This window comes from Globicephala melas, chromosome 9 (genome assembly GCF_963455315.2).
Source record: "Globicephala melas chromosome 9, mGloMel1.2, whole genome shotgun sequence".
Classification (NCBI taxonomy): domain Eukaryota; kingdom Metazoa; phylum Chordata; class Mammalia; order Artiodactyla; family Delphinidae; genus Globicephala; species Globicephala melas.
The window spans coordinates 66525973-66553518 of record NC_083322.1 but is presented as its reverse complement, the minus strand read 5'-3'; the positions used below and the strand labels follow the sequence as shown (position 1 = coordinate 66553518).

The window sequence follows — 27546 nt, the reverse complement described above, 5'->3', positions numbered from 1 at the left end:
AAATGCTAACAGCCATAAAAGGGGAAATCGACAGTAACACAACCATAGTAGGGGACTTTAACACCCCACTTTCACCCATGGACGGATCATCCAAAATGAAAATAAATAAGGAAACACAAGCTTTAAATGATACATTAAACAAGATGGACTTAATTGATATTTATAGGACATTCCATCCAAAAGCAACAGAATACACATTCTTCTCAAGTGCTTGTGGAACATTCTCCAGGTTAGATCATATCTTGGGTCACAAATCAAGCCTTCGTAAATTTAAGAAAATTGAAATCGTATCAAGTATCTTTTCCGACCACAACACTATGAGACTAGATATCAATTACAGGAAAAAATCTGTAAGAAATACAAACACATGGAGGCTAAACAACACACTACTTAATAACCAAGAGATGACTGAAGAAATCAAAGAGGAAATCAGAAAATACCTAGAAACAAATGACAGTGTAAACACAATGACCCAAATCCTATGGGATGCAGCAAAAGCAGTTCTAAGAGGGAAGTTTATAGCTATACAACCTACCTTAAGAAACAAGAAACATCTCAAATAAACAACCTAACCTTACACCTAAAGCAATTAGAGAAAGAAGAACAAAAAACCCCCAAAGTTTGCAGAAGGAAAGCAGTCATAAAGATAAGATCAGAAATTAATGAAAAAGAAATGAAGGAATTGATACCAAAGATCAGTCAAACTAAAAGCTGGTTCTTTGAGAAGATAAACAAAATTGATAATCCGTTACCCATACTCATCAAGAAAAAAAGGGAGAAGACTCAAATCAGTAGAATTAGAAATGAAAAAAGGAGAAGTAACAACTGACACTGCAGAAATACAAAGGATCATGAGAGATTACTACAGGCAACAATATGCCAATAAAATGGACAACCTGGAAGAAATGGACAAATTCTTAGAAATGCACAACATTCCGAGACTGAACCAGAAAGAAATAGAAAATATGAACAGACCAATCACAAGCACTGGAATTGAAACTGTGACTAAAAATGTTTCAACAAACAAAAGCCCAGGACCAGATGGCTTCACAGGCAAATTCTGTCAAACATTTAGAGAAGAGCTAACACCTATCCTTCTCAATCTCTTCCAAAATACAGCAGAGAGAGGAACACTTCCAAACTCATTTTACGAGGCCACCATCACCCTGATACCAAAACCAGACAAAGATGTTACAAAGAAATAAAACTACAGTCCAATATCACTGATGAAAATAGATGCAAAAATCCTCAATAAAATACTAGCAAACAGAATCCAACAGCACATTAAAAGGATCATACACCATGATCAAGTGGGGTTTATCCTGGGAATGCAAGGATTCTTCAATATATGCAAATCAATCTATGTGATACACCATATTAACAAATTGAAGGAGAAAAACCATATGATCATCTCAATAGATGCAGAGAAAGCTTTTGACAAATTTCAACACCCATTTATAATAAAAACCCTCCAGAAAGTAGGCATAGAGGGAACTTTCCTCAACATAATAAAGGCCATATATGACAGACCCACAGCCAACATTGTCCTCAATGGTGAACAATTGAAATCATTTCCACTAAGATCAGGAATAAGATAAGGTTGCCCACTCTCACCACTCTTATTCAACATAGTTTTGGAAGTTTTAGACATGGCAATCAGAGAAGAAAAAGAAATAAAAGGAATCCAAATTGGAAAAGAAGAATTAAAGCTGTCACTGTTTGCAGATGACATGATACTATACATAGAGACTCCTAAAGATGCTACCAGAAAACTGCGAGAGCTAATCAATTTATTTGGCAAAGTAACAGGATACAAAATTAATTCACAGAAATCTCTTGCATTTCTATACACTAATGATGAAAAATCTGAAAGAGAAATTAAGGAAACACTCCCATTTACCATTGCATCAAAAAGAATAAAATACCTAGGAATAAACCTACCTAAGGAGGCAAAAGACCTATATGCAGAAAACTATAGGACACTGATGAAAGAAATTAAAGATGATACAAATAGATGGAGAGATATACCATGTTCTTGGATTGGAAGAATCAGCACTGTGAAAATAACTCTACTAACCAAAGCAATCTACAGATTCAATGCAATCCCTATCAAACTACCACTGGCATTTTTTGTTGTTGTTTTTTGTTTTTGCGGTACGCGGGCCCCTCACTGTTGTGGCCTCTCCCATTGTGGAGCACAGGCTCCGGACATGCAGGCTCAGCAGCCATGGCTCACGGGCCCAGCTGCTCCATGGCATGTGGAATCCTCCTGGACTGGGATACGAACCAGTGTCCTCTGCATCAGCAGGCAGACTCTCAACCACTGTGCCACCAGGGAAGCCCTACCACTGGCATTTTTCACAGAACTAGAACAAAAAATTTCACAATTTGTGTGGAAACACAAAAGACCCCGAATAGCCAAAGCAATCTTGAGAAAGAAAAATGGAGCTGGAGGAATCAGGCTCCCAGACTTCAGTCTATACTACAGAGCTACAGTAATCAAGATAGTATAGTACTGGCACAAAAACAGAAATATAGATCAATGGAACAGCATAGAAAGCCCAGAGATAAACCCATGCACATATGGTCACCTTATCTTTTTTTTTTTTTTTTTGGTCACCTTATCTTTGATAAAGGAGGCAAGAATATACAGTGGAGAAAAGACAGCCTCTTCAATAAGTGGTGCTGGGAAAACTGGACAGCTACATGTAAAAGAATGAAATTAGAACACTCCATAACACCATACGCAAAAATAAACTCAAGATGGATAAGGACCTAAATGTAATGCCAGACACCATCAAACTCTTAGAGGAAAACACAGGCAGAACAGTCTATGACATAAATCACAGCAAGATTCTTTTTGACCCACCTCCTAGAGAAATGGAAATAAAAGCAAAAATAAACAAATGGGACCTAGTGAAACTTAGAAGCTTTTGCACAGCAAAGGAAACCATACACAAGACGAAAAAACAACCCTCAGAATGGGAGAAAATATTTGCAAATGAAACAACTGACAAAGGATTAATCTCCAAAACATACAAGCAACTCATGCAGCTGAATATCAAAAAAACAAACAACCCAATCCAAAAATGGGCAAAAGACCGAAATAGACATTTCTCCAAAGAAGATATACAGACTGCCAACAGACACATGAAAGAATGCTCAACATCACTAATCATTAGAGAAGTGCAAATCAAAACTACAATGAGATATCATCCCACACCAGTCAGAATGGCCATCATCAAAAAATCTAGAAACAATAAATGCTGGAGAGGGTGTGGAGAAAAATGAGCCCTCTTGCACTGTTTGTGGGAATGTAAATTGATACAGCCACTATGGAGGACAGTATGGAGGTTCCTTAAAAAACTAAAAATAGAACTACCATACGACTCAGCAATCTCTCTACTGGGCATATACCCTGAGAAAACCATAATTCAAAAAGTGTCATGTCATATACCACAATGTTCATTGCAGCTCTATTTACAATAGCCAGGACATGGAAGCAACCTAAGTGTCCATCGACAGATGAGTGGTTAAAGATGTGGCACGTGTATACGATGGAATATTACTCAGCTGTGAAAAGGAACGAAACTGAGTTATTTGTAGTGAGGTAGGTGGACCTAGAGACTGTCATACAGAGTGAAGTAAGTCAGAAAGAGAAAAACAAATACCGTATGCTAACACATATATATGGAATCTAAAAAAAAAGAAAGAAAATGGTCAGAAGAACCTATGGGCAAGAAGGGAATAAAGATGCAGACCTACTAGAGAATGGACTTGAGGGTATGGGGAGGGGAAAGGGTGAGCTTGGACAAGGTGAGAGAGTGGCATGGACACATATACACTACCAAATGTAAGATAGATAGCTAGTGGGAAGCAGCTGCATAGCACAGGGAGATCAGCTTCGTGCTTTGTGACCACCTAGAGGGGTGGGATACGGAGGGTGGGTCGGAGACGCAAGAGGTAAGAGATATGGTGACATATGTATATGTATATCTGATTCACTTTGTTATAGAGCAGAAACTGACACACCATTATAAAGCAATTGTACTCTAATAAGATGTTAAAAAAATTATAATCATTTTTGCAAACATTTGAAAACAAAACATTTAGTTGGTAGTTATATAATACTTTATTGTATTATAGACTTAGTCCTAATTTACTTATGCTATTTAACATATACCAAAGAAAGTGGCCAACTGATTTCAATCTTTACAGTAGTCAGTAAAAATAATGAAGTTATCAATATTTTGAATCATGTCGAAGGTTGAGAAGAATTAGTAATGACAAAGGAGTTTCCGAAAACAAAATGGCTAGATAAGAAGAACTTTTGCCTTTCAAAATTACCTTGACATTATTAACTAATGACAGTTATCCAGATTCCAAAGAATCTTTCCACCAGTATGCTTGAGATGCAGGGAGTAAATGTAATATCCTGAGAAGAACCCTAGACACCCTAATTTATCTTCTGTGACTTCTTTTCTCTCTCTATAAAATTGTATCAGTAAGAAATCTTCCATTGCAAGTTAAAAAAAAATTCATCTAACAATGGCTTAACCATAGTTCTTAAATACTATGAGTGTATTAAATCATGAAAAAATGTGGGAAACAAAACAGAGCCGGGTAAATGTAAGAAGTAACTACTATATAAAAGATAATCTATGAATATTTATCTTTAATCAAAAACAATACGTTGTTTGTCACTTCAAGAATGTTTCTCTAAAATCATGAGCCTTTTTTTTCCCAGCGAGTACTCATTATAAAACAGATTCAAAGGTGAGTGTGTCTTTTTTTGGAGGACTTATAGAGGCCTATCAGAAAAGCTTCAAGCGTACTTAATACAGTACATTTTTACTAATTGAACATATGCTTATTGATTGTCTGCTGTGTGCCAGGTTGTACATTTGGGGATCTAAAAACAAAACAAAACAACAGGAAACTCCAAAACACCAGTGTATGATTCTCAACCTTTTAAGATTTTAAGTTAATTTAGAGATAGTGTTCATATCTATAGATATGTTTTCTCCAAGCAGTCCTCTCTGGACTTTCACAGGGCTCTTTGTGAATGTCCCACAGAGACCATGATATAGCATATCCTAAGCCAAACTCACCCTGTTCTCTGCTTTCCCACTGGCTTTCCACCAGCTTTCCTCATCTTGGTTGATAGCATTACCATCGGCTTGCATCACGAGCATGAACCTGGACATCATCGTTCCTTCCAACACTCCCCATCTCCCAGTTCACGACACTGCCAGTGCTATCTCCTACGCAACTTTCCCTTCCATGCACATGGTCGTGGCCTTGTCTATGTCTTTGTCATCCCTCACCAGGGTTATTTCAGCGGTGCTCTAACTGACCACTCTGCTTCTTACCTCCTTTCTTTGCAATCTATCTTCCACATCACTCCCTAAATGTTACTTTTAATTTTAAATGTAATCACTTCTCTACTTAGCTTAGAAATTTTAACTGGCCCTCAGTCAAATGCAGGGAAAACCAAGGATCCAATCAAGGTTTATAAGGCCCTTCATGACTGAGTCCTCATTACCTCATTTCTCACAACTCTTCCTCATGCTACTTACAATCCAGGAAAATGGAGACTTTTATAATTCACTGAACATACCATGTCATTTTAAATGTCATTGTGTTTCCATACTCTTTTCTCATCCTGGAAGAGCTTCACTTAACCCAGCATGAGAAAACTAAAATTTACCATCAATATCATCAGTCCAGAAAGACTTCCCCTAAACTTCTCCTATCCAAGTTCTCCCCACCCCAGCTACCATCCGTAGAATTAAACACTCAGCATTTTTGTCAATGTAGACATAGAATATGTGTCTATTGTAGCACTAAGTATACTACGTTACAGTTTTTTGTTTTTGTTGGTTTTTTTTTTTTTTTTTTTTTTTTACTCTTCTTATCCTTTCTCTTAAGGATACTAACCTGTTTGAAGTTAGGAACTGTAACATCATTCACATCAGTCTCAGTTGCTTTCCACAGTACCTGGCATATATTGATCTACTGAGAATCTGTTTGGTATTCAGTGTAATTTTGTAGCATGAAATGAATGGATAAATAAGCAATGAATGTTAGTTATTCTGAAACAATATGTATGATATAACAAAATACAAAGATGAACTTTAAACCAGGAAAATAAAAATTCTTGCCAAAATTCCTAATCAGGATGGAACAAAATGAGATCATTGGAAATTCATAATAGCTATGTAAAAATTGGGATTACTTTTGTGAGTAGTGGGGGGGGGAATCATAATTGGACTAAAATATTGATAATGGTTATGCTCAACAGTTAGGAGCTCTCATATAGTCCATTAGGCAATGAGATGACCAAAGTGAAATGTGTCATTTTTTAACTGCTAGGTCTTGCACTCCAGGTCCACCTTATGTGAATCTTTGTTACTGTGTTTGCTGCCTCACAGTGTGGGTTGAGTGTCAAAAGGGTCATAAAGATAGAGTGTTTTTATAACATTTAGCGGCGGGTTGGTGACATAAAAGAAAGCATTACAGAAGAGGTGTTATTAAACTGAACCTTAAAGGACTAACAGCGTTTACGTTAGAGAGGAAAAAGCTTTCCTTAATACTGAGGAGTAGAGTAGTAGCAATGGGACCTATTTTAGGGAACAGAAAAATAGTAGTTTGAACAAGGTGTGAAAATTTGCATAGAGGAACATTGGAAATAAAGTTAAGATTATGGCTAGCTGAGTGCCAAGGTTCTTGCACTTTAGTGAATACAAATCAATGAAATGTGTCAGGGAAGGAGAATGATACCACCAGAGTACACTGAGGAGGGTGAATCTGGCAATGCTAAGAACCGGAAGTCATGACACTCAGGTGCCATTCAGTTGTAAGTGAGGGAAACCCAATTCAACTGGCTAAATAACACTACCGAATGTAAAATAGTTAGGGGCTTCCCTGGTGGCACAGTGGTTGAGAGTCCGCCTGCCGATGCAGGGGACGCGGGTTCGTGCCCCGGTCCGGGAAGATCCCACATGCCGCGGAGCGGCTGGGCCCGTGAGCCATGGCCGCTGAGCCTGCGCGTCCGGAGCCTGTGCTCCGCGACGGGAGAGGCCACAACAGTGAGAGGCCCGCGTACCGCAATAGTTAGCTAGTGGGAAACAGCAGCATGGCACAGGGAGATCCATCTCGGTGCTTTGTGATGACCTAGAGGGGTGGGATAGGGAGGATGGAAGGGAGGCTCAAGACGGAGGGGATATGGGGACATGTGTATGCATATGGCTGATTCACTTTGATGTACAACAGAAACTAACACAGTATTGTGAAGCAATTATACTCCAATAGAGACCTATTAAAGAAAAAAAAAACTAGACTGTTATTTTAAATGTTTGAAATGATTTTGAAAGATACAAAGTGTATATATTTGGTCATATAGAAAAAAAAAATCACTGGCAAGGTTCAGGAATGGCTGAATCTAAGTGCTCAAACAATTTATTAGCCAGAATGGCTCCTCCCATGTAGTAGCAAGTTGCCCTCTAGGAGCTCCAGACCTATGTTCATTTCTGAACCTACACTGAAATGTGAACTTCTGCTTTCCAAAGATTGTATTCAGTGTTTATTTATGTTTTACTCACCCACTGTATCCTTAGCACCTAGCTTAGCAAGTGATATGTATGATTTTAATTTTTCTCTGATATTTTTTGTTTTGACATTTTTGTTTTTGTTATTCCTGAGATTATAATAAGCATGTGGTAAATAACAAATGTCTTATTTTCTAATATTCTACCCAGAGATCTAAAATATCGTATATTTTATTGTATACTTTGTCATCACTACTACTTTTATTTGAAAACTCATAAAGAGTAACGGTTAAATTATTGTATGAACTTAATAGAGTAATAAAGATATTCTTTACAGTAGACTGCCCCTAGCCCAGTTATGGTACAGCTTTGTTCTACATACCAGTTCAATCCCACCGAATTTTTGGTTCTATGTGTCTTGCACCAGAAACACCGGGGCATCATCTCTTCATCCTCATTCCTTGTGGAAATAACACAAGTCTGGGTTTTACTTCTGCCCCTGGGTTGACAGTGAGCCCAATCCTATCCCAAGAAGCCTGCAGAATGCTGACCTAGTTTCTCTATCCCCCTTTGACTCTAAGCTGGAAATGCTCTTTGCTTCACCTTTTGGAAACTGAGGTTCAGGGGGCTGACAGCAGTGTTGTGGGCAATAAAGTCTTGGGTCTCTGACTCCAGAAATTCATGTTTCCTGCCAGACTTTCCCAAATTGTGGAAAGCTAACATGTTAGCTTTCAAGAAAGGTAAACTTCTTGTCAGTGATATACATTCCGTAATGAAGAGTTCTCCTCTCACATGGGTTCTCTCTAGACACCTGCTCTTTAATTCTTCCTTATTATTCTCATTCCTTGGCTTCAGAAATTTCTTCTTTTTATTGATGATCATTGCAGAACAGAGTCTTTTTACTTGCAACTTAAATTAACATTCCATTATGAATCTGTTTAGTCCCAAATGCTAGTTTTATTGAATCCTTTGCTAAAAGAAAAAAAAATAAGGAAAGAACTGAATATCTGAGTACAGCTCTGAGATTCTACCAAATAATTCAACTCTTTGACCTGATCCCCACATACTTCAAGCCCAAGAGGATGACTTTGTCAGTCCAGAATGAGTCCCTAGGCTCATTTCCCTTGCATACATGGGTCTGTTTCACACCTAGTGACCTTAGTTAGGTAGCCTACATCAGAGAGAAGTTGAAAATCCTTTTGTAACGTTTGCTCAGTAATATGTATGTACCTTTCCACTGGATGGGTGCATACCTACCAACTTGTCCAACAGAAGCCACTAGTAGGTATTCTTTGAAATGTGAATCTCAGCTATACAAATACTATTTGAGGAATAGAACTTTCTAATAATATTTTTCCAGTGAAATTGATACTCATTCTGCATTTTTACCCAACTAAGAGGAAAAAGATGAATAGGAAGCTTCTGCACAGGAGCTTTAAACTATCGGGTAAAAGTGGCGATCGGTCCAAACACATTCAAATTCTATTTTCCTTTCCAAGTGTTTGCTGCAGATGACCCCCACTGATCTTAAATATATTTCTGTATCTGTAACTGAATAGAGGTTTTCCGTACAACATGTTCTAATGGCACTCTGGCCTTTAGCCAACAAGGCACTGAATAAGACTATTTTTAAAATACAGAAACTGGGAACAGCTGCAGCAATCAAATTTGATAAAAACAGAGAGGAACTTTGCTTTTTTTTATGATTTGTCCAAGTTTAGACTTCTTTCATAGAACTGCTTTTGTTCAGTTGTATGAAGGGCTACAAGACCAATACAGTGAAGCCCTTTTAAATAAATAACTTTTAAAAGTATACTACTAAGTAGAATAAATTTTCTTTGTACCAAGAGTATCAACACAGTAGTACTTTAAACTATTTTTTAAAAAGGATATATCTCTTATATGAGGAGGTAGGAGAAGAATGAATTATATTCGTAAATTTTGTACTATGAAAGAGGTTTTGGCTTCCACTACCCCCAAAGGCACTCCTTGAAAGGGGAGATAAAGTCCTGAGTTTCTCAGTTTGGAAATCTGAAAGTTTACATTTGAACTTCTCTTACATTCTCAAGTGTTGTTAGGGATGAACATACTTTGAATGTTCCATTTCTGCTTTTCATGTTACTATTAGTCATGAATGTTGTTGCTGTATTTCCTAGAAGATGAATTAGTATCAGTGTAGTTCTTTTATAAAGATAAAATGACATGCTTTTTAAAATGTAAAGAAAAACTTTTTCACAGAGACCTTTTGTACTTATTTGAATCCCTCAACATGTCTACAAACAAGGGCTTATTCTTTATTTTTTAAAAATTCAAGCTCTTTGGAAACTTGTCAGTACATGATTAATAAGCTCATGAGGTGAATAGACACTGAAAATCTCCTACACAGTAGTAGGTTACAAGTTCTCTCTTCTAAGTGATTTCATGTGTGGAATGGATTTCTCTGCTAACTTTGTAATTGACATGACAAAGGATATTGAATTTCTTATAAGTATTTACAAATGGGATTAATTTAAAAAGGCCATCCAAATAAAACTACTTATGTCAACATTAATTCAATTTAGTAATCCAAGATGTAATATAATTCTTCTTCTGTAGCTATAAAGTCATGAAACAGAATTCTCTTACAGCATAAGAAAGAAAAGAGGGAGGATATGTACAAAACAGAAGAATTCAGGTGTGTTTAAATCTATACTAACTTGTTAACCGGTAGCCTGTTAAAGATGTTGGCCCATCTGTCTATAATCTACCATAAGCCTAAAAGAATGAAAAGCCAAATGAAGCAGTGTCTTCTCTGACTTGAATGAGTCAAGAAGCGTTCATCGGGCTTCCCTGGTGGCGCAGTGGTTGAGAGTCCGCCTGCCGATGCAGGGGACACGGGTTCGTGCCCCGGTCCGGGAAGATCCCACATAACGCGGAGCGGCTGGGCCCGTGAGCCATAGCCGCTGAGCCTGCGTGTCTGGAGCCTGTGCTCCGCAATGGGAGAGGCCACAACAGTGAGAGGCCCAAGTACCGCAAAAAAAATAAATAAATAAAAGAGAAGCGTTCATCTTTTTTTTTTTTTCTGTTCGTTCATCTTTAAGTGGCGAGGCAATGGCGATGTTAAGTGTGTTGTTAGTGCCTGAGGCCATCACAGTTCCTGTCTCAGTCCTGCCCTCATGCCCTGTCCACAGTTGGGGGGATTGGGGTGGAGTCCTTGCTCCTGCAAAACATTAAAACTCCTTAAACTCACACTGTTCTCATCAGAAACTGGGACTCCTGTTGTGCAGAGCCTTGAACTCAGCAGGTTTTCAAGGGCTCTCCGGCAGGACACCAGATTTCAGGATATAATCCTATATTTTAACCGCTATCAAAAAGTTCCAAAGAAGATTTGAATTTCATTCTATCTAGTTATGTAGCCTCCTTTCTGAAGACAGACTGCCAGAAGAGTAGGATTTACTTCTGACCAGCAGTGCTTTTATGCAAATGGCCTGAGAAAGCACAGTAACCCCAATGTATTAGAGTTCCTCAGTCTCTTGCTAGGGGTATAATATTTATATGTTACCAGGTATAATTGGATATCCAAACCAGCTCTTTTATACAGGATGACTTTTAGTATAAATCACTATTCTTCACAATTATATTTTGTCTTTAATTTATAGCCTTAAGTTTATAAATTAGTTCAAATGTTTTAACATGATTTAAAAATTTTACCTTTTCACAAGTGTTTTTCATATTTTGTTGAAATTAAAATAAGGCGACAGTAAATCTATACTATTATATTCTGTAATACATTTCAATAAAATACTGGTGTGCATAGTGCTTCTGGAAATTGAATATAAAGATCACATACATAGCCATATGTAAAATAATATTGGCACTACCCTCTACTAAATTGGATTTTAAGTTGTTTCTTAATCGTTGGAACTGCTTAATTCTTTTTTTTAAAGATGGTAGCCAATTCTTTTTTTTTTTCATTTTATTTATTTATCGGCTGCGTTGGGTCTTCGTTGCTGCGCGCGGGCTTTCTCTAGTTGTGGCGAGCGGGGACCACCCTTCGTTGCAATGCGTGGGCTTCCCGTTGCAGTGGCTTCTCCTGCTGCAGAGCATGGGCTCCAGGCGCCCAGGCTTCAGCAGTGGCGGCGCATGGGCTCAGTAGTTGTGGCTCGCGGGCTCCCGAGCGCAGGCTCAGCAGTTGTGGCGCATGGGCCTAGTTGCTCCACGGCATGTGGGATCCTCCCGGACCAGGGCTCAAACCCGTGTCCCCTGCATTGGCAGGCAGATTCCTAACCACTGCACCACCAGGGAAGCCCTGGAACTGCTTAATTCTTAGGAGAGTAAGGATTGGTTGTGAGTTTAGCCCCTTAGCAGGCATCAGTGTTATGATGCAGGATGCCCCTCCAGAAGTTAACTCAGAATTTGCTGACATCAGCCTTCATATATGGGCACTCGCTTTGTTTAGTGATGGCACTAATATGAGGAGACACATGAAGTAGCTTGGTTTATGGAAGAGGGCAGGGGAGGCATGGTGCTGTGAAAACATCCCCTCACACACTAATGGCTCATTCACACAGAAAACAAGCGACAGCCTTCACTCCCTCCACCAAGCTTAACGAGAACAAACTGACTCAAGATCCCAGAAGCAGCAGTGTTCAGATTCACTGCTAGCTTGTGCTCATAAACTCTCTGCTTACATTTACTGATAATCCACGTTGCCAGTTGTAACAGACTGCTGTGGGAAGTCTTTAAGCTGGCTCTTTATGGCCTTGTGAATGAAATGCGTACGATTTCTTGGGTTGTGTGTCCTGAGGTGAAGGTCATCTTTCAAGTACGCAGTAACAAAGTGATTGCAGGCCCTGAACTACTTTGGTCACAATAGAGAGGTGTTGACAGTATGCCACACTATGATTTCTGGTCTTTACTTTTTTTTTGGATCCATTTAGGGAAGTTCCGAATTTTAGAATGAAAATACACGAAGTTATAGTCAGCTCTAGCTGGTTGTTTTTAAAAAACAGATGGCTTTAAAAGAGATGATGAAATCTATTCTTTAAAAGTCATTTTTAAAGTCAGGCATGTGATTCCGCTGTACATATATTTATGTATATACCTTAACTCCTTATTTTTTCAGATTTCAGCAAAGAATGGGATATTTCACACTGCTAGATTTTCATAACTCTCTTTAATCCGTCTGTGTACTACATTCTAAACTTTTTCGTTTTTATTTTCTGACTACTTTGGATAGAAGTCCTTTCAAAAAGTATTTTGTGTTTCTCAGCCTTCTTATAGACTCTTCACAGTGTAATTCACACACATGACCTGGAGTAGCATTGTGAATGAGAGTTTTATACTGTATTATAATTTGGTGACAGCATCTGAAATGATTTACTGATGGGATTATTAATGGTACCATTTTAAGCTATCACATATTTCTTTGTAGTATTTTTTCTTTCAATTACTGATAACATTTAATTGGTTAGTTCTTACTGTGGTCAATATGTACAATAACATGGATTTTGGAGTCAAGAAACCTAGCTGGAAAACCAGATTTTCAACTATGTGTGAAGACTTGAACTGGTAACATAGTTTCCTCATCAATAAACTGGGGAGAATAATACCAGCCTCAAGGAATTATGGGGAGTCTTAAACGGAAAAAATGCCTGTAAATCCCTTAGAAGAGAGCCTGCTCATAGTAGGCGTACCATATACATAATCTCCATTTTCTTGATAGACCTGTAATTGTATAGTAGGTTCCCTGAGGTGCTAACATTTTGCTTTAAATATACTTGTACTGTGAAACACAGAGTTCATATTAATACATTTTTGCTTAGCTCTGTCCACTCGGGCCCTTTGCTAATTGCATTTTCTAATTTTTGGAGGTAGAGGAAAATAGCTATTTATGTTCATGGGGAGTACATCTAAATTAAGAATCAATGGGCAGGACTTCCCTGGTGGCGCAGTGGTTGGGAGCCTGGCTGCCAATGCAGGGGACACGGGTTCGAGCCCTGGTCCGGGAAGATCGTGGAGCAGCTGGGCCCGTGAGCCGCAGCTGCCGGTCCTGCACTCTAGAGCCGGAGAGCCGTAGCTGCTGAAGGCCGCACGCCCAGATGCCGTGCTCTGCAGCAAGAGAAGCCACCGCGATGAGAAGCCCGCGCACCACAACGAAGAGTAGTCCCCGCTCGCCGCAGCTAGAGAAAGCCTGCACCCAGCAACAAAGACCCAACGCAGCCAAAAATAAATAAATAAATAAATAAATAAATAAATAAATTTATTAAAAAAAGAAAATCAACGAGCAATAGATGGACATGTTAGAAAAGAATCCTTGAAGCATTTGCTTTGATGGAGGAATTTCATACATCCCTTGGCTTTTTAAAAGTTTATTCTGGATCCTCAGGCATGTTTCAAATGTCTGCTAGATAAAAGGAGCATCACTGGAAGGCATATAATCTACCCACAATCAGAAGGTACAACTCTATAGCTAGCTTCGTCTCGCCCTGGCCAAATAAGGACTTAATTGTTGGTGATACAATTAGCAATTTAGGTGATGACAAAATGTCCTTGCTGAGTCCATGAGTGTGCCCCAGGACATAGCTGCCCCCTGTGTTGCAGCGTGTTGCTGGACACCATGCATGAAGGAGTATGTCCTGCCCTGCCTCCACCCCATTCCTCTCCCTTCAGTACACACTATATTCAACGAGATGCCAAAATGCTACAACCCACATTCAGTCTGTGTTCGTAATGCATCCTCTTCTGTTCCCTACATATGGCAGTCTGAAACAATTACATAATGAGACATATTATCAGGGTATAACTGTCAAAAACGAAGAGCCTAAGCTACGAATAAATATTATCCATTTATTAGCTGTTCTGCTCCTGTGTTCTCAAATCTATACCGCACCCCTGACTTTCAGATTTTACGTTTCATACCCCTGATTCCCTGTGTAACACTAATGCAGCACTTACAATGTTCAGGAAAAGATATACAAAGTCATAAGGCAAATTAAACTCTAAAGTAGAGTTTCTTATCATTTTTGAATTATAGTCCTTTTTGCCAGTCTGGTGAAATCTACTGACTCTCAGAGTAATGTTTTTAAATTCACAAAAAAATATGCAGGATTACAAAGGAAATCAATTATATTGAAATGTTAAGATTTTGATTTAGTAATATATGTGCTTCTTTTAAAAATATTTTTATTGGAGTATAGTTGATTTACAGTGGTATACAGCAAAGTGAATCAGTTATACATATACATATATCCACTCTTTTAGATTCTTTTCCCATATTAATAAATTACCTTTAGAAATCTGGGAGGGGCTCAATAATTATTAAGGTGTCAGTAAAGATTACTATAAATAGAATTTTGAAATATTGCAACAACTGTAATGTGATATGGAAATATCTATGATATCTGTCAGTGACAAAGTCAGAGATATTTCTACTACGACTATGGTTTCTTGCCTAAATTTATAATTGAAAGAAGTGCTTAATTTCAATTACATGTTAGTGAAAAAGTTACATTCTTCTGCATTCAGAGTCACTGACCCGTGTTAAGAATCTTGCTCTACCATATGCCAGTTTTGCTTATTTCATTAAGTTTCTTTCCTCTGAAGTACCTCTTCTAGACTCTCTATTTTAAATATGAAAATACCAAATTTGGCAGATTCTGTTGCCTCTGTTGTACCCCTGGAGCAATTTGGAAAGATATGCTAACTCTTTCAGGAACGTACTATTTTTCCCCTTCAGAAGTATATCTCATATCATTAATTGATCAAAAGCACTATCTTCCTTGGAATAGACACACTTCCCAATATCAGGAGGTCAGGCTTTCTCAGTGCTCAGCGGATGACACCCCCAGGGGGAGCTCTCACCTGCATCTCCTGGCCCAGATGCAACTTCTGCCTTCCTACCTATGATTCTACTTTCACACGCAAGAAAGCCAACCAGATGCAATGACTGAGCGTAATGCTGAATGTGAAGCTGCTCTAGTTTCTTTTGTAACCGAGTTATTTAGAAACTTTGGTATTACATGATTGATAACAAACTGATTATAAGAAACCTCACAGTACATGAGTGTGGTGAGGTGCCATGGTTGAGAGCAGCTCTCATACGCACCAATACACACACTGAGGAATGAGTGCTCGGACATTATGTCTTTCAGGCCACTCACTGTGATGCCATTAGGATTTATAGTGGCAGTACTAAAGTGAAAAACTCAGTGGCCCAAAATAGTTAATGTTTTCTTAAGCAGAGTTTGGCTCTTTCTCTCTGAAGGTCCAAATAATGAATATTGCAGGTTTTCTGGACCATGTGATTTCTGCTGCAGCCACTCTCTTCCGCCATTGTAGTGTGAAAGCAGACATAAACAAAACCTAAACGAATGAGTGGCTGTGTCCCAATAAAAACTAATTTGTGAATGGTGACATTTGAATTTAATGTATCTTCAGATGTCACAATATGTCATTTAAATTTTTTTTTCCATTTGTAAACATGTAAAAACCATTCTTGCAAGCCATACAAAAACAGGCAGTGGTCTGGATTCGGTTCATGGGCTGTAGTTCACTACTCCTACTTTTAAGTATGAAAGCAATAGCCAGGTAGCAGACCAATTAAGGAGGTGAATCTGGTTGGTTATGACATCCCCAGGGACCTGCACTTAAAGTAAATTTTAGCTAGAATGTGACGTGAGGAAGTCTTTGATGTTTCTAGATGATACCGCATGTAGAAACAGAATTCAAAATTATATAGAAATTATCTTTGTCTGAAGTCAGTCAGGACCCTAACCTCAAAGACAGTATGTAAGAGGCAGCAATTGTACACAGACGTTGCAGCCTTCTGTATAAAAAAATGTCAGTGTTTATGGGAGCAAATTCATGCAGCACAAATTAGAACTTCTTTTTTTTCTGAACACTTAATTAGAAGGAATATGGTATTTATTTACTTTGACCAGAGCTAGTAAATAGACCACCATTTCTCTACAGTTCTTTGTGTTAGCAAGAACATGAAAGTTTGAAAGCCTAGGTCTTCTAAATCTGTAAGAAATGTCTTCATTACCAATTATTAATGGTAGAATTGATTTTCATGGCATTTTTGCAGGGAGAAAAACAAAGACAAATTAAAAGAGAAAAAACTCAGAAGGAGGGTGGTAGACAGTAGCAATATGGTGTGGGTGTAGACAATCCCTGTGATTCATGGAGAAGTTAGGGCTTATACAGATTAACTCTCTTGTGAGAAAGTATTTCATTTCTCGTAGAATAGTTTCCATCAACCAGATCCTTACAGAAATCAGCATAACATTTCACCTATCAAGCAGTGGAAAATATATAATACTAAATATGAACTTCACTTTTGTGGTGGTTGTTGTTTTATAAATATCACCAGACACACATCTGGGGTTTTAGTGCTTGCCACAGTGCAGTTTGCTGGTTGACATGTATCTAAAAACTGCGTATATTAACACCCAGGCTATAGAGCCAAGCACATTTTAGTGCCGGCTACAGCTGAAAGAATATGTTTCCATTCCTTGTCCATCTGTTCTTGGCAACATAAATTTAAACTAGAAACACAGGATAAGTTTCATGAGAAGTGAGTCTAAATAGGGTTTAGAACAGCAAGGTGAATGTTCTCAGTTATTAGGACTTGTTAACATTTGATCTGGTAGCTGAATGATCGTGTCCACGTGAAGAAATCTCATGCTGCAGCTAGAGCTTAAAGTTTAAAAAATAATCGTTTTTTTTAAGTCAGTTCTCTTCAAAAAAAATACAGTGGATTGGTTACACTTTTTGTTTTCAGGGCCTATATAAAATTTGCCAAAGATCATGGGCCTAGCAAACTTTGAGATTTCAAAGTGCTATTCACCACACATTTGAACAACGCTGAAAATGTATCATTTATTTCTCTGAACTTCGTGCTCAAATGGATTCATTAGTGGGGAATGAGGGCTTTCTGTACAAAATGGAGTACATACAACACACACATGCTGGTTTTTCTTCAAGTCCACCCTCAGCTACGACTAGCTATTACATGGTTATCTGTATAATCATCATGCCCTGCCCTGTGCCACTCTATGCCACCCCCTCCAGCTTTTGTTGCTGCTAAAACAATACTAAACAATTTATTGACATTTGAAAATACATGGGATTACGTGAAAATATCAGTATAGAAAAGGATCATATATGTGCATCTAGAATGTTACCTTCAAATCAAGGGTTCAGGCGTTCTGAGCCAAATAAGTAAGCAAAGGGGCTGTGTGCTGAGACCGCGCTCTGTCGGCTTTTACTGACGTTAGTACTTCCTCTGCTTTCCCACTGAGTGAAAGTCTTCAGGTTGAAAAGGGACTTTGGAGCTCACACAGAACACTCTCACTCCCTAAATGAGAAATACTTCTATAAGTTTTAAAAGTATCTCTCTTTGGTATGGCTCATTTATCAAATACAGCATTGTGGTTAGGCCTCAGAGTGATTGGATTCAAATTTTGTCTCTGTCACTTCCTGTGTATGTTAATATGAATAAATTAACTTCTCTAATTTTTAGCTTCTCTCTCTGTAAATTCTAATAATCATATTTGTCTTAAACTGGTTTTGCGGGGGGAGCCAGTAAGGTGATATACAGAGAGTGACTAATCCAGTGACAGTCACTTAGGAAACAGTCGACAAGCAATATGTAATACTATTAGCCTCTTTTTACTGTCCTCTGGTAAAAAAAAAGAAAAAATTATGATTGTATTGTGCTAATTATCAAACCTACTCCCAAGTAGAATTTGGTAGCACATTCCTTATCATAAAAAAAAAAATTTTCTTTTTTTCAAATTCAAGAAAAACTTGACATCCTGCTCAAGTTTACCTATGACTTTGGACGAGTCACTCAATGATTTAGGGCCTCAAGTCTTATCTTTAAATTGAGAAACTTTAATTCCATGATCTCTAAGGTCTTTTTTTCGAGTAATTTAACAAAATCATGTTTGACAGCATATCCTCATACTTTATTTATAGTATTGAAATGTGTATTTGCTGCCGCCAAATGTCTGCTGTGGGATGTAAAACGTTCCATATATACATGTGGAATAACGTTAAGTTTGTTGATGTTAAAAACTACTGGTATATTTTTTGGCATTATTTGGCTCAGAATCCATTCTTCCCGTTTTGTTTTAGAATAAGCTGACAGCACATCTTTTCCCACAGCACCTCAGGGTCTGGTTAAACTGAGAGTTTCAAAAGTAGGCCATCTTGTCGTTACTTTTAGTAGAGTATCCAAGACAGAGAAGCTTTCTTTGTGAAGTAGCTTTCATTTTTCATTTCCAGAACATCTAATGACATGAAATTGTGCACATATGCATATGCACTGTAATTTACAAGGTTTCTGTTTTCTTTCAGATCTGAGCGATCAGCTGCTGGAGGTGGTTGGCTTGGAAGGAGCTATGGAGATGGGGCAAATATACACAGGACTGAAAAGTGCTGGGCGGCGGCTGGCTCAGTGCTCCTCTGTGGTCATCAGGTAGCTCTTTCTCTATAATTGAGAAAGGAGGTTGACATGGCATAACTACAAATTAATTAAAGCCATACAAGACTCTGATAACCATGTTTGTTTTATCTGTGCCTCAAGTTATCAGTGATTAATGCTGATATATTTCAAAATAATGAAAATGACAGTATTTACAAAGTGTTGGTTCACCGTTACTTACCATGTCCATTGGAATTTGATTCTCTTTTGTTGAGACCGTGGATACAATTCTAACATACAAATTCTACCCCCTCTATCTGGCTCACACTCAGTTTAATTTACTGAAGCATCAAAGTATCTACTAGGCAAATTACCCAATGAAAACACTCTTGACGCACCATTAACTTACATTCTTTCATGGACTAAAGTCTACCATTGCTTCTATAAATCAAATAATAGATTATTATAAAGTAAGATTTATATGTGTATTACATTTAAATCTTTACAAAAAACATTTTTTCAAAATTTTACCTGTAGAGAAAAGGTCTATTTTTACCGTAACGTAAAACCACAGATTATAGCACAGATATAATTGGTGTTATATATATGAAAGTGTTGATACTGGAAAATCTGAGATGTCAAACACTTTTTCTCCACATTTACAATGTGGGTTTGCATGAAAACAAGGGAGGCCCTTTTGGCTGTAGGAATTCTGATTGTGGCATTAAACATAAACACTACATTTGTCTTTTGGCATCCAGAATTTTTGTTTATATCACGACAGTTACCAGGAAACTCTTAACATTCCTGTAACTAAGACACCTTTCAAAGTATTCATGAATAGTCAAGAGTTGAAGTTCCAGGACTTCCCTGGTGGTCCAGTGGTTAAGACTCCGAGCTTCCAGTGCAGGGGGTGCGGGTTTGATCCCTGGTTGGGAAACTAAGATCCCACATGACACGTGGTGTGGCCAAAAAAAAAAAGTTGAAGTTCCTTTCAAAGAGATAACTAGAGTGCACAGCCCAGTTATTACCATATTTGCATTCCCTGGTCTCATAATTTTTTATGGGACATGTAGTCTGTTGTATCAAGTATTTCCATGTTAAACTTAAAATGAAATATTTTTCCTCAGGACTAGCAAGTCTCTGCCAATGCAGATCGATGGGGAACCATGGATGCAGACCCCATGCACTGTGAGTACAGAGTAATTAAAATGCTGTCACTTTCAATTTTGCTTCCCAGATACTATATATTCCCATAACTAACTAATCACATACTCCTATAAGTAAATAATCACAATACCTAAGCTTTGGACCTATCACCCAGTACCGTTTTTTTTTTTTTTTTTTGGCAATGATTAGCATTTGAATGTTTGTGTTAGCGAAAGTATAATCTTTGGATACCGTAGATCAGTTATAAACTCTGGAACTAAGCAAAATTGATAAAGTTTCTCTTAACCTTTCTTGTACTTATTTCAGAAGGACTTATAAGAAAAATATTTATGGGATCGTCAAACATATTTCTCCCTGAATTTATTACCCATCTGTTCTTTTGCCTCCACTTGGGGATTTGAGGTCTTCCTTCTCTATAGAAAAACGACCATTGTAGTTGTTCTCTGCATACTGAGATATTATTTCACTCAGACATTTAGATCTCTCTAAATTTCATTTGTATAGTGAACATTTTATTGCATTTCAGTAATATGCTAGGCACTTCTCTTGGCACTAAGAATAGAAATCTGATCAATAATATACGTCATGATCAATAATAAAACATAGGAATAATAGAACATGGAATAGAATGTGTTCAATAATATAATTGTCCTCAAGGAACTTACATTCTGATAATAGATTAAATAAATTAATAAATATAAACAGACGCATAATAAATGTAACTTTTGATTACTAGCGTTATGAAAAATGACAAAGAGGAACTGGATGGAGTATGAAGAGTACTACTTTATTTTTTTAGTTTTATTTTTATTTTTTTGCGGTATGCGGGCCTCTCACTGTTGTGGCCTCTCCCGTTGCGGAGCACAGGCTCCGGACGCGCAGGCTCAGCGGCCATGGCTCACGGGCCCAGCCGCTCTGCGGCACATGGGGTCTTCCCGGACCGGGGAACGAACCCGTGTCCCCTGCCTCCGCAGGCAGAGTCTCAACCACTGCGCCACCAGGGAAGCCCGAAAAGTACTACTTTAGACAAGTGAGTCTGGGAGCCCTTTTTGAAAGGAGGGTCAAAAGCTCAGTATGTTAAACAGTAAGAAGGATGACGGAACGACAATTTTTAGAGGTAGGGTGAGAGTGTAAGAGGTAAAGTAGAAAAGATGGGCAGGGGACAGATCAAGTAGAAAAAATGATGGTAAAGAATTAGCATCTGATTCTAAGTGCAGTAGGAAACTATTGAAAGATTTAAGTATCATCTGATTTACAAGTTTAAAGTTCACCTTAGCTGCTATGTGGAGAATGGATTGTACTGAGTAGCAGCCGGAGATGGGGTTTATCAGAGTGGTCTGGGCTTCGGCAGCAGAAGGGGCCAGGAAGTGGGTGGATTTGAGCTACACTGTGGAGGTGAAACAGGGAGAAGTTGTTAATGAGTTCCCTTTGTGATGAGGGATTGGAATGAGGGAAAGGGATGAATGGAGGGTAGCTGTTATCTGTGAATGAGGGTACCATTTACTCCGTGGTTAAAATTGGGAGGGGGAAGTGTTTAGGGAGTGACAAGGTTCTTTTTTTTTTTTTTAATTTTAAAAAAATTTTTTTTTTAGAGGTAGGTAGGTCTTAATCTTAGATTAATACAAGCATTGTGCTAAGTGCTGGTGTTAACATGGTTGCAAGTGAGTGGTGTTGGGGGTTTTTGGAGAAATAATTGACATACAACATTATATTAGTGTTCATTAAATATTCACACAAACTCTAAATAACGGATATCACCATTTTTCAGATGGAGAAAACTGAGTCCTTAGGAGGTCAGATAACTTACTCAAGGTCAGGTATGTAGCACATAATGGAACTCAAACCCAGGACTCTGATTACAGCCCGTTCTCTTAACCACTAGTTAGCTACCAATTTCAAAGAGCACAGCTTAGCATATAACATGGGAGTCTTAATTTTTACCTTTCTGTTGGTTTTACTCTGAAGCGTTTGGCTCAATCTTTGTGTACAGCACATAAATATGACTTTTTGTTTACTCCTGGTATATTCCTTTAGCTAATTGAACCCTAAGTTTGTGAAATCCATTAATTATGTAATAATAATGTAAGACAAACTTGTCAAAAAATCTTTCAAAAATGACTACTTCCTATGCCTACTGCTATCTCTGTACTTGGTTCCAAATATCCTTTAAAAAAATTCCTGTTCCTCCTTTTACTAGCATGTATATATTTACATCTTGTTTTTCTTCACTCTGCCAGTGACACTTCTGAGTTCACGTTTACACTCACATGGATATTAAAGGTCTTGTTTTTGTTGTTTCCAGTGGTGGTGACGATGTGCTGTTGGTAAAGATTAGGATGATGGTGCTAGGGGTAACATCACGATGGTGATGGTGGAAAAAGTGGTGAAACTTATGGTGACGGTAGTTCTGATGATGCTGGTGGTAGTGGTGATGGTGGTGATGGTGGTAATGATGAACTGGTAGAGTTGCTGTCACTGATGGTAGTCACAGTGGTGGTGGTGATTGTGGTCATGTTGCAGGATGGTAGTGGCAGTGGTAGAAGCAGTATTCTTGTCTTAATGAAAGGTCACTTTTCTTCGGCCTGGGTCACAAAAGAATAAATGAAAGACAGTGAAACAGAACACCTTCCATGAGTACTTTGCATTCCTTTGGACTCTTCTCAGGGAGGAGGGAAATTTAGTCCCTGTGCCATGTTTTAAATCAAGAAGGATTAATGGCAATAAAAATATCTAACATTTATTAAGCTTTTAGTTTGTGCCACATAGTTTGAGACACTTGACCTGTATTGACAAATGTAATTCTCACAGAAATCCTATAATAAGCTTCATTTTGTGGATGAAGCAACTGAGGCAGACAAAGGTTAAATAGTTTGCCTGATTCCACCCAGATAGTAAGTGGCAGAGTAGAACTTGAAACGCATGTAGCCTGGCTCCACTGTCTGCACTCTTCATGACTACTCCCCACGCTGGATCTCCACCTGAGAAGGCCCCAGGCCATCCCCTGTGACCCTCCGCTCCAGAGTATGACCTTTGATAAATCACTTACTGCCTCTCCCTAGTCTTTATCTATTAAAATGTAATTAGTGCATTATAATACTTGTAGCTTATTTCACACAAGCTCTTCTAATGACTCTTTTGTTAACTTTTCTCTCAGCGAGTAACACGATATTCGTTTCACCTATTAATTATCATGATCTAAACAATTGTTAAGTTACTAATTTTTATATAACGACTATTTAGTTTTCTCTCCGTGTAAACTCTCTTATTCATTTAAAACATTTATTGCAGTCAACACAGTGGACCAAGAACTGTACTAGACTATGGCTCGTTATTGTTATTTCGCATTCTGGCCTACTCTTCTTTTCCTAGAACCACATGGAGATCTGAACTTTAAATTTCACTTTAACTGAAGAGAGTATTTAGTATTCATAGTGTTGGTATGGTTGAACTTAAGAGTGTTCTTTGCTTCAACTGAATAACACGTTTCTCTTACAGAACATAAAAATGGTAGAATGTTAAAATTCTTCGCTGAATTTAAATATCCATAAGCTGATACTCAATTTATGAAGAAATTGCTCTAGATATAATTTTAGAGCACAGCAGAAGTTCTGCTTTTCTTTAAGTGGAATATATAAAATAGAAAATCATGTGATGAGTGGGTCTTGATTCTTACATCAGTTAATATTTTTTTAAGAATCAGAGTAATATAAATTCTGAAGATAGGTGTGTTGATGGTTGCACGACAGTGTGAGTGTACTTATGCCATTGAACTGTATACTTAAAATGGTTAAAATGGTAAATTCTATGTTACATATATTGTATCACAATAAAAAAAGTAATTGAAAAAAAATAAGATAATATTTACTTACAAATTTCACTAATCCTAAGTTCCAATTACCAGGAAAAACAAAAAGCTTAAAACTGTCTCTTCACATGTTGTAATTATTTTTAGGACCTTTTAAATTATCTCACTATAAAGTAGTCAACAGAAACTTGTTAGATACTCCTTTGTTCACAGTTTTGTAATAGTCACTGAGTTAACAGAGGATGGATTTTAGCCATTTAACAGTTAGCTATGTTAATAAGCATAACAAACTAAAGACACAATTAATTCTAGAAGACATTGTATTGAAACAGTTCATGAAGAGCCTTTCTTTAGGGTGGACTCCAGAGCCTAACTATATTCCCCTTCCTATCTTCCTCCCCATTCCTTCCTCCTGACCACTTCAAACATACTGACTCTGTTGTCCATATGTTCCCATTGTGGGGGAGAAAAAAATGAACAGCTTAGGGGGGAGACAAGGAAGAGCAGTAATATATGGGAGGTCAGACACTCGGTCAGATTTCATTTTGTATCTGCACACCCAGCCCTCCCACCCCAATTTATTCTGAGTGATGGGTGTCTAGTAAAGTTTCATTAAGTGAGGAGTGACCATGCTAAGCCTCCGATTCAGTGTAACCAAAATGAACGCATCATGTACCTCCTTCCATCTCCTCCCCATCCACCATATACTGACTTTTTCTTTCAATTCCAAAATCCCTGCTCCTCCCTTTCCCATATTGAGTTAGTGGAGCCCAGTGTTTCCTAAGCTAGAAATCTGAGAGTCATCCTGTACTTCTCTCCATACCCTAAAATTCACTAACTGTGCCCACTTGATGATATGCCATATTTCTGGACTCTTTTCTTTTCATCCCTACCACCATTGTCCTAGATTTGGCCCATTTCATTTCTCCTCACTCTCAGCAATAGCCACATCAATCTTTCCCCATCCCCATGTTTTTTTTTCTATTTAGATCCATCCTTCACTTTTCTACCAAAACGATCACTAGAAAATGCTAATCTCACCACGACACTCTTCCAATTAGAACATTTAATTACTTTCTATCTGATAAAATATAGTTTGAATCGGGCTTCCTGTTTCACTGCTATCATCGCTTACTTCTTTTTCATATTTTCATATGCTTTCCTCTTGCCCAAATAAACCTTTCTCCTTCTTTAGTTGAGTTACACAACTCATTTTTTGAGATTCATTTCATGCTGCCACTTCTACATAAATTCTGTTTTGAATATCACCCCTCCCTTCACTCTATCCCGTCCCTGACCCCAACTAGTCTAAAAGCGCAGCCCCAGTGCTTCATAGCTTTATCAAAGAACTAACTACGTTAAATTGAAGTTATCGGCTTTTCTGACTAGCTTCTGGGTAGACGTAAGCTTATTAAGGTCAGGCACTATGATTTTAGTCATCCCTGTACCTGCAGAGCATAGCACTGTGCCTCACACGTCATTAGGCTGCCAACACCATGTGCATTTTGAATTCGTGAGTTTCTTAAATAATTCTTGGGGTAGTATAATAATTTTAAAAACTGCTTTCTACTAAATCTTTCACTGAACATAATGTAGGTTGGCTAGCAATTCATTCACATATTTTTCATATATACATACATGTAAAAGTTATTTTGAGTTATCTTTATTCATTACATTCGCAAAGCAAAGAATTTTGAATGTATCGAAGAAGAAATACTTTCTCAACCTTAAAAGATGTAATCTTTCTGTTTCCTGAAATAGGACGATTGAACTTTTACACATTGTATAGGCTACATTCTGTTAATACACTGAAATATTAATAGTCATGTACTAGTTACTACTTGTGTTATTTTTATGAAAAGTAATCCCAAACAGGTTGTAATGCAATATCACTCTGGGTGCTTTGTCTATGATTAAGTCAGAAAGGATTCCTGAAACTTTCTTCCACGTGGTAGAGAATGGGAGGGACGTCACAAACAGATCATAAGCTAAATGGTGAAATGACCACAGGTAAAATATGAAAGTGATAGCTGAAGTCAAGGCAACTTCTGGAAGGCATTTACATGTGTTTTGGTCTCTCTTTGCCTGTTTTAAATACCTTCCTTGGTATAATGCTTCTCAGGACTCTGACCCACTTGCCCAGTCTCAGCCTCTAGTATTAAATACCTTCAACACTCAACTCAGCCCTGAGCTGGTAATTAGCCAATCCCCGCCAAGCCTGGTAGTCTTACTGCTTTAAGTGTGATCCCTAGTATTCTTGGAACAGATACTTGGTCATTTAGTGCACTAAGAGCCACTGCCTCCTTCAGTCCCCATTTCCACTGAGTGGACCGTTCTATAAGATGCTGCTTTCTGACTTGCATGCCACTTTGCTTCTCTGGCTCTAGCTTCTAGTTGATTCACACATCGGCTAGTTGCCTAGCCTTTGCTCGTACCCTCTCTTAGGAAGGCTGGATCTTTTTCCCATGGCCCTAGACACTGCAGTTACTTGGAGTTTATCTTCATTTTGACACTCGTTTTTGCAAAGAGAATATATTCAGCACAGCTTTAAAATGTAAGCTCTTTGAAAAGAGGAACAGTGTTTCAGGGCCTATTAAATTTTTTCTTATGTGTTTGTTGTAATTATTTAAAATAATCATAATTTTAAAGTGTTATTTAATCTTAAATCATTTCCTGAAATACAATTTAATCTCAGGACATTAAGATAGAAAATAAACATTTTATAAATGTAAGATTTTCCAGTCCCAGGAATTTAGTGATATGTAGATGAAGGCTAATTGAATTTACAAAACACTGAGATGTCGTTGAGATGTTTGGAAGAAACCATGGTAATAATGCTTAACAATATTTAGCATCATTTATGATATACTAGTTTCTGTTCTGTACATTCATATTGATTTTTATTTAATCCTCAAAACAACCCTAAGAAGTCAGTAAAGTTATTATAACTCCCATATCATAAATTAAAAAAACAAAAAAACCTGAAGCAGATAAGCCAAACAACTTGACCAAGGCCACACAGTTAGAGGTATTCAGTGGGCTCTAATGCCTTTTCCCTTAATTATGATGTTTTGTTGCCTCCCTCAGTGGCTTGTATTAGTAATCAGTTACAACTCTACCATTTATAACAGAATTCAGTTCTTTTTCACCTTATTTACATTTTTTCTCTTTACTTAATACATTATTTTTTGCTTCCCAGTATAGCCAAAGCCATCCATCACATTGCCAGAATTACTGCTGAACAACATAACTATGATCATCCAACTCCCTGATCTCAAAGTTCATTGCCTCCTCATTTCACACAGCGTAGAGTTCAATATCCTTGTCACGGTATTAAATCATTCTCCCAAGGCTTCCATCAGCCAGCCATGCTTCATAGGGACCACTTTCCAAAGGCTTTCTACTCATACTGCTTAATTATGTACCTGCAATCTCCATCCCCTATTTTGTGGTTTAGAAATAGACACATTTTTCTGGCCTTCAAGCAGCCTCCCAGGAAATCTGTGGTTTCTTCCAGCCGTTCTGTAGGACCCATGGTTTGCATTTCTTTCATTTAATCTTACCTACAGTTTATTATTTTGCCTGAATCAATTATCCTGTGCTGTTGGGAT

The 27546-nt window shown here is 37.9% G+C and overlaps 1 protein-coding gene across 17 annotated transcripts in view; it reads left to right on the top strand.

Annotated features, from left to right (window-relative positions):
* Positions 1–27546, top strand: part of DGKB (diacylglycerol kinase beta) — a 901775-nt gene that overhangs the window by 842163 nt on the left and 32066 nt on the right. For 10 of the 17 annotated variants that reach the window (XR_009565105.1, XM_060304680.1, XM_060304683.1 and 7 more), the window contains 3 exons: positions 18894–19014; positions 20091–20151; positions 21899–21947. Coding sequence is in view for 16 of the 17 variants with exons in the window: in XM_060304680.1 (XP_060160663.1) it covers positions 18894–19014; positions 20091–20151; positions 21899–21947 (231 nt within the window). In the remaining variant the exon portion in view is untranslated. The remainder of the gene's footprint in view (positions 1–18893; positions 19015–20090; positions 20152–21898; positions 21948–27546) is intronic. The other 7 variants (XM_030857157.2, XM_060304689.1, XM_060304687.1 and 4 more) reach the window with 1 other exon arrangement.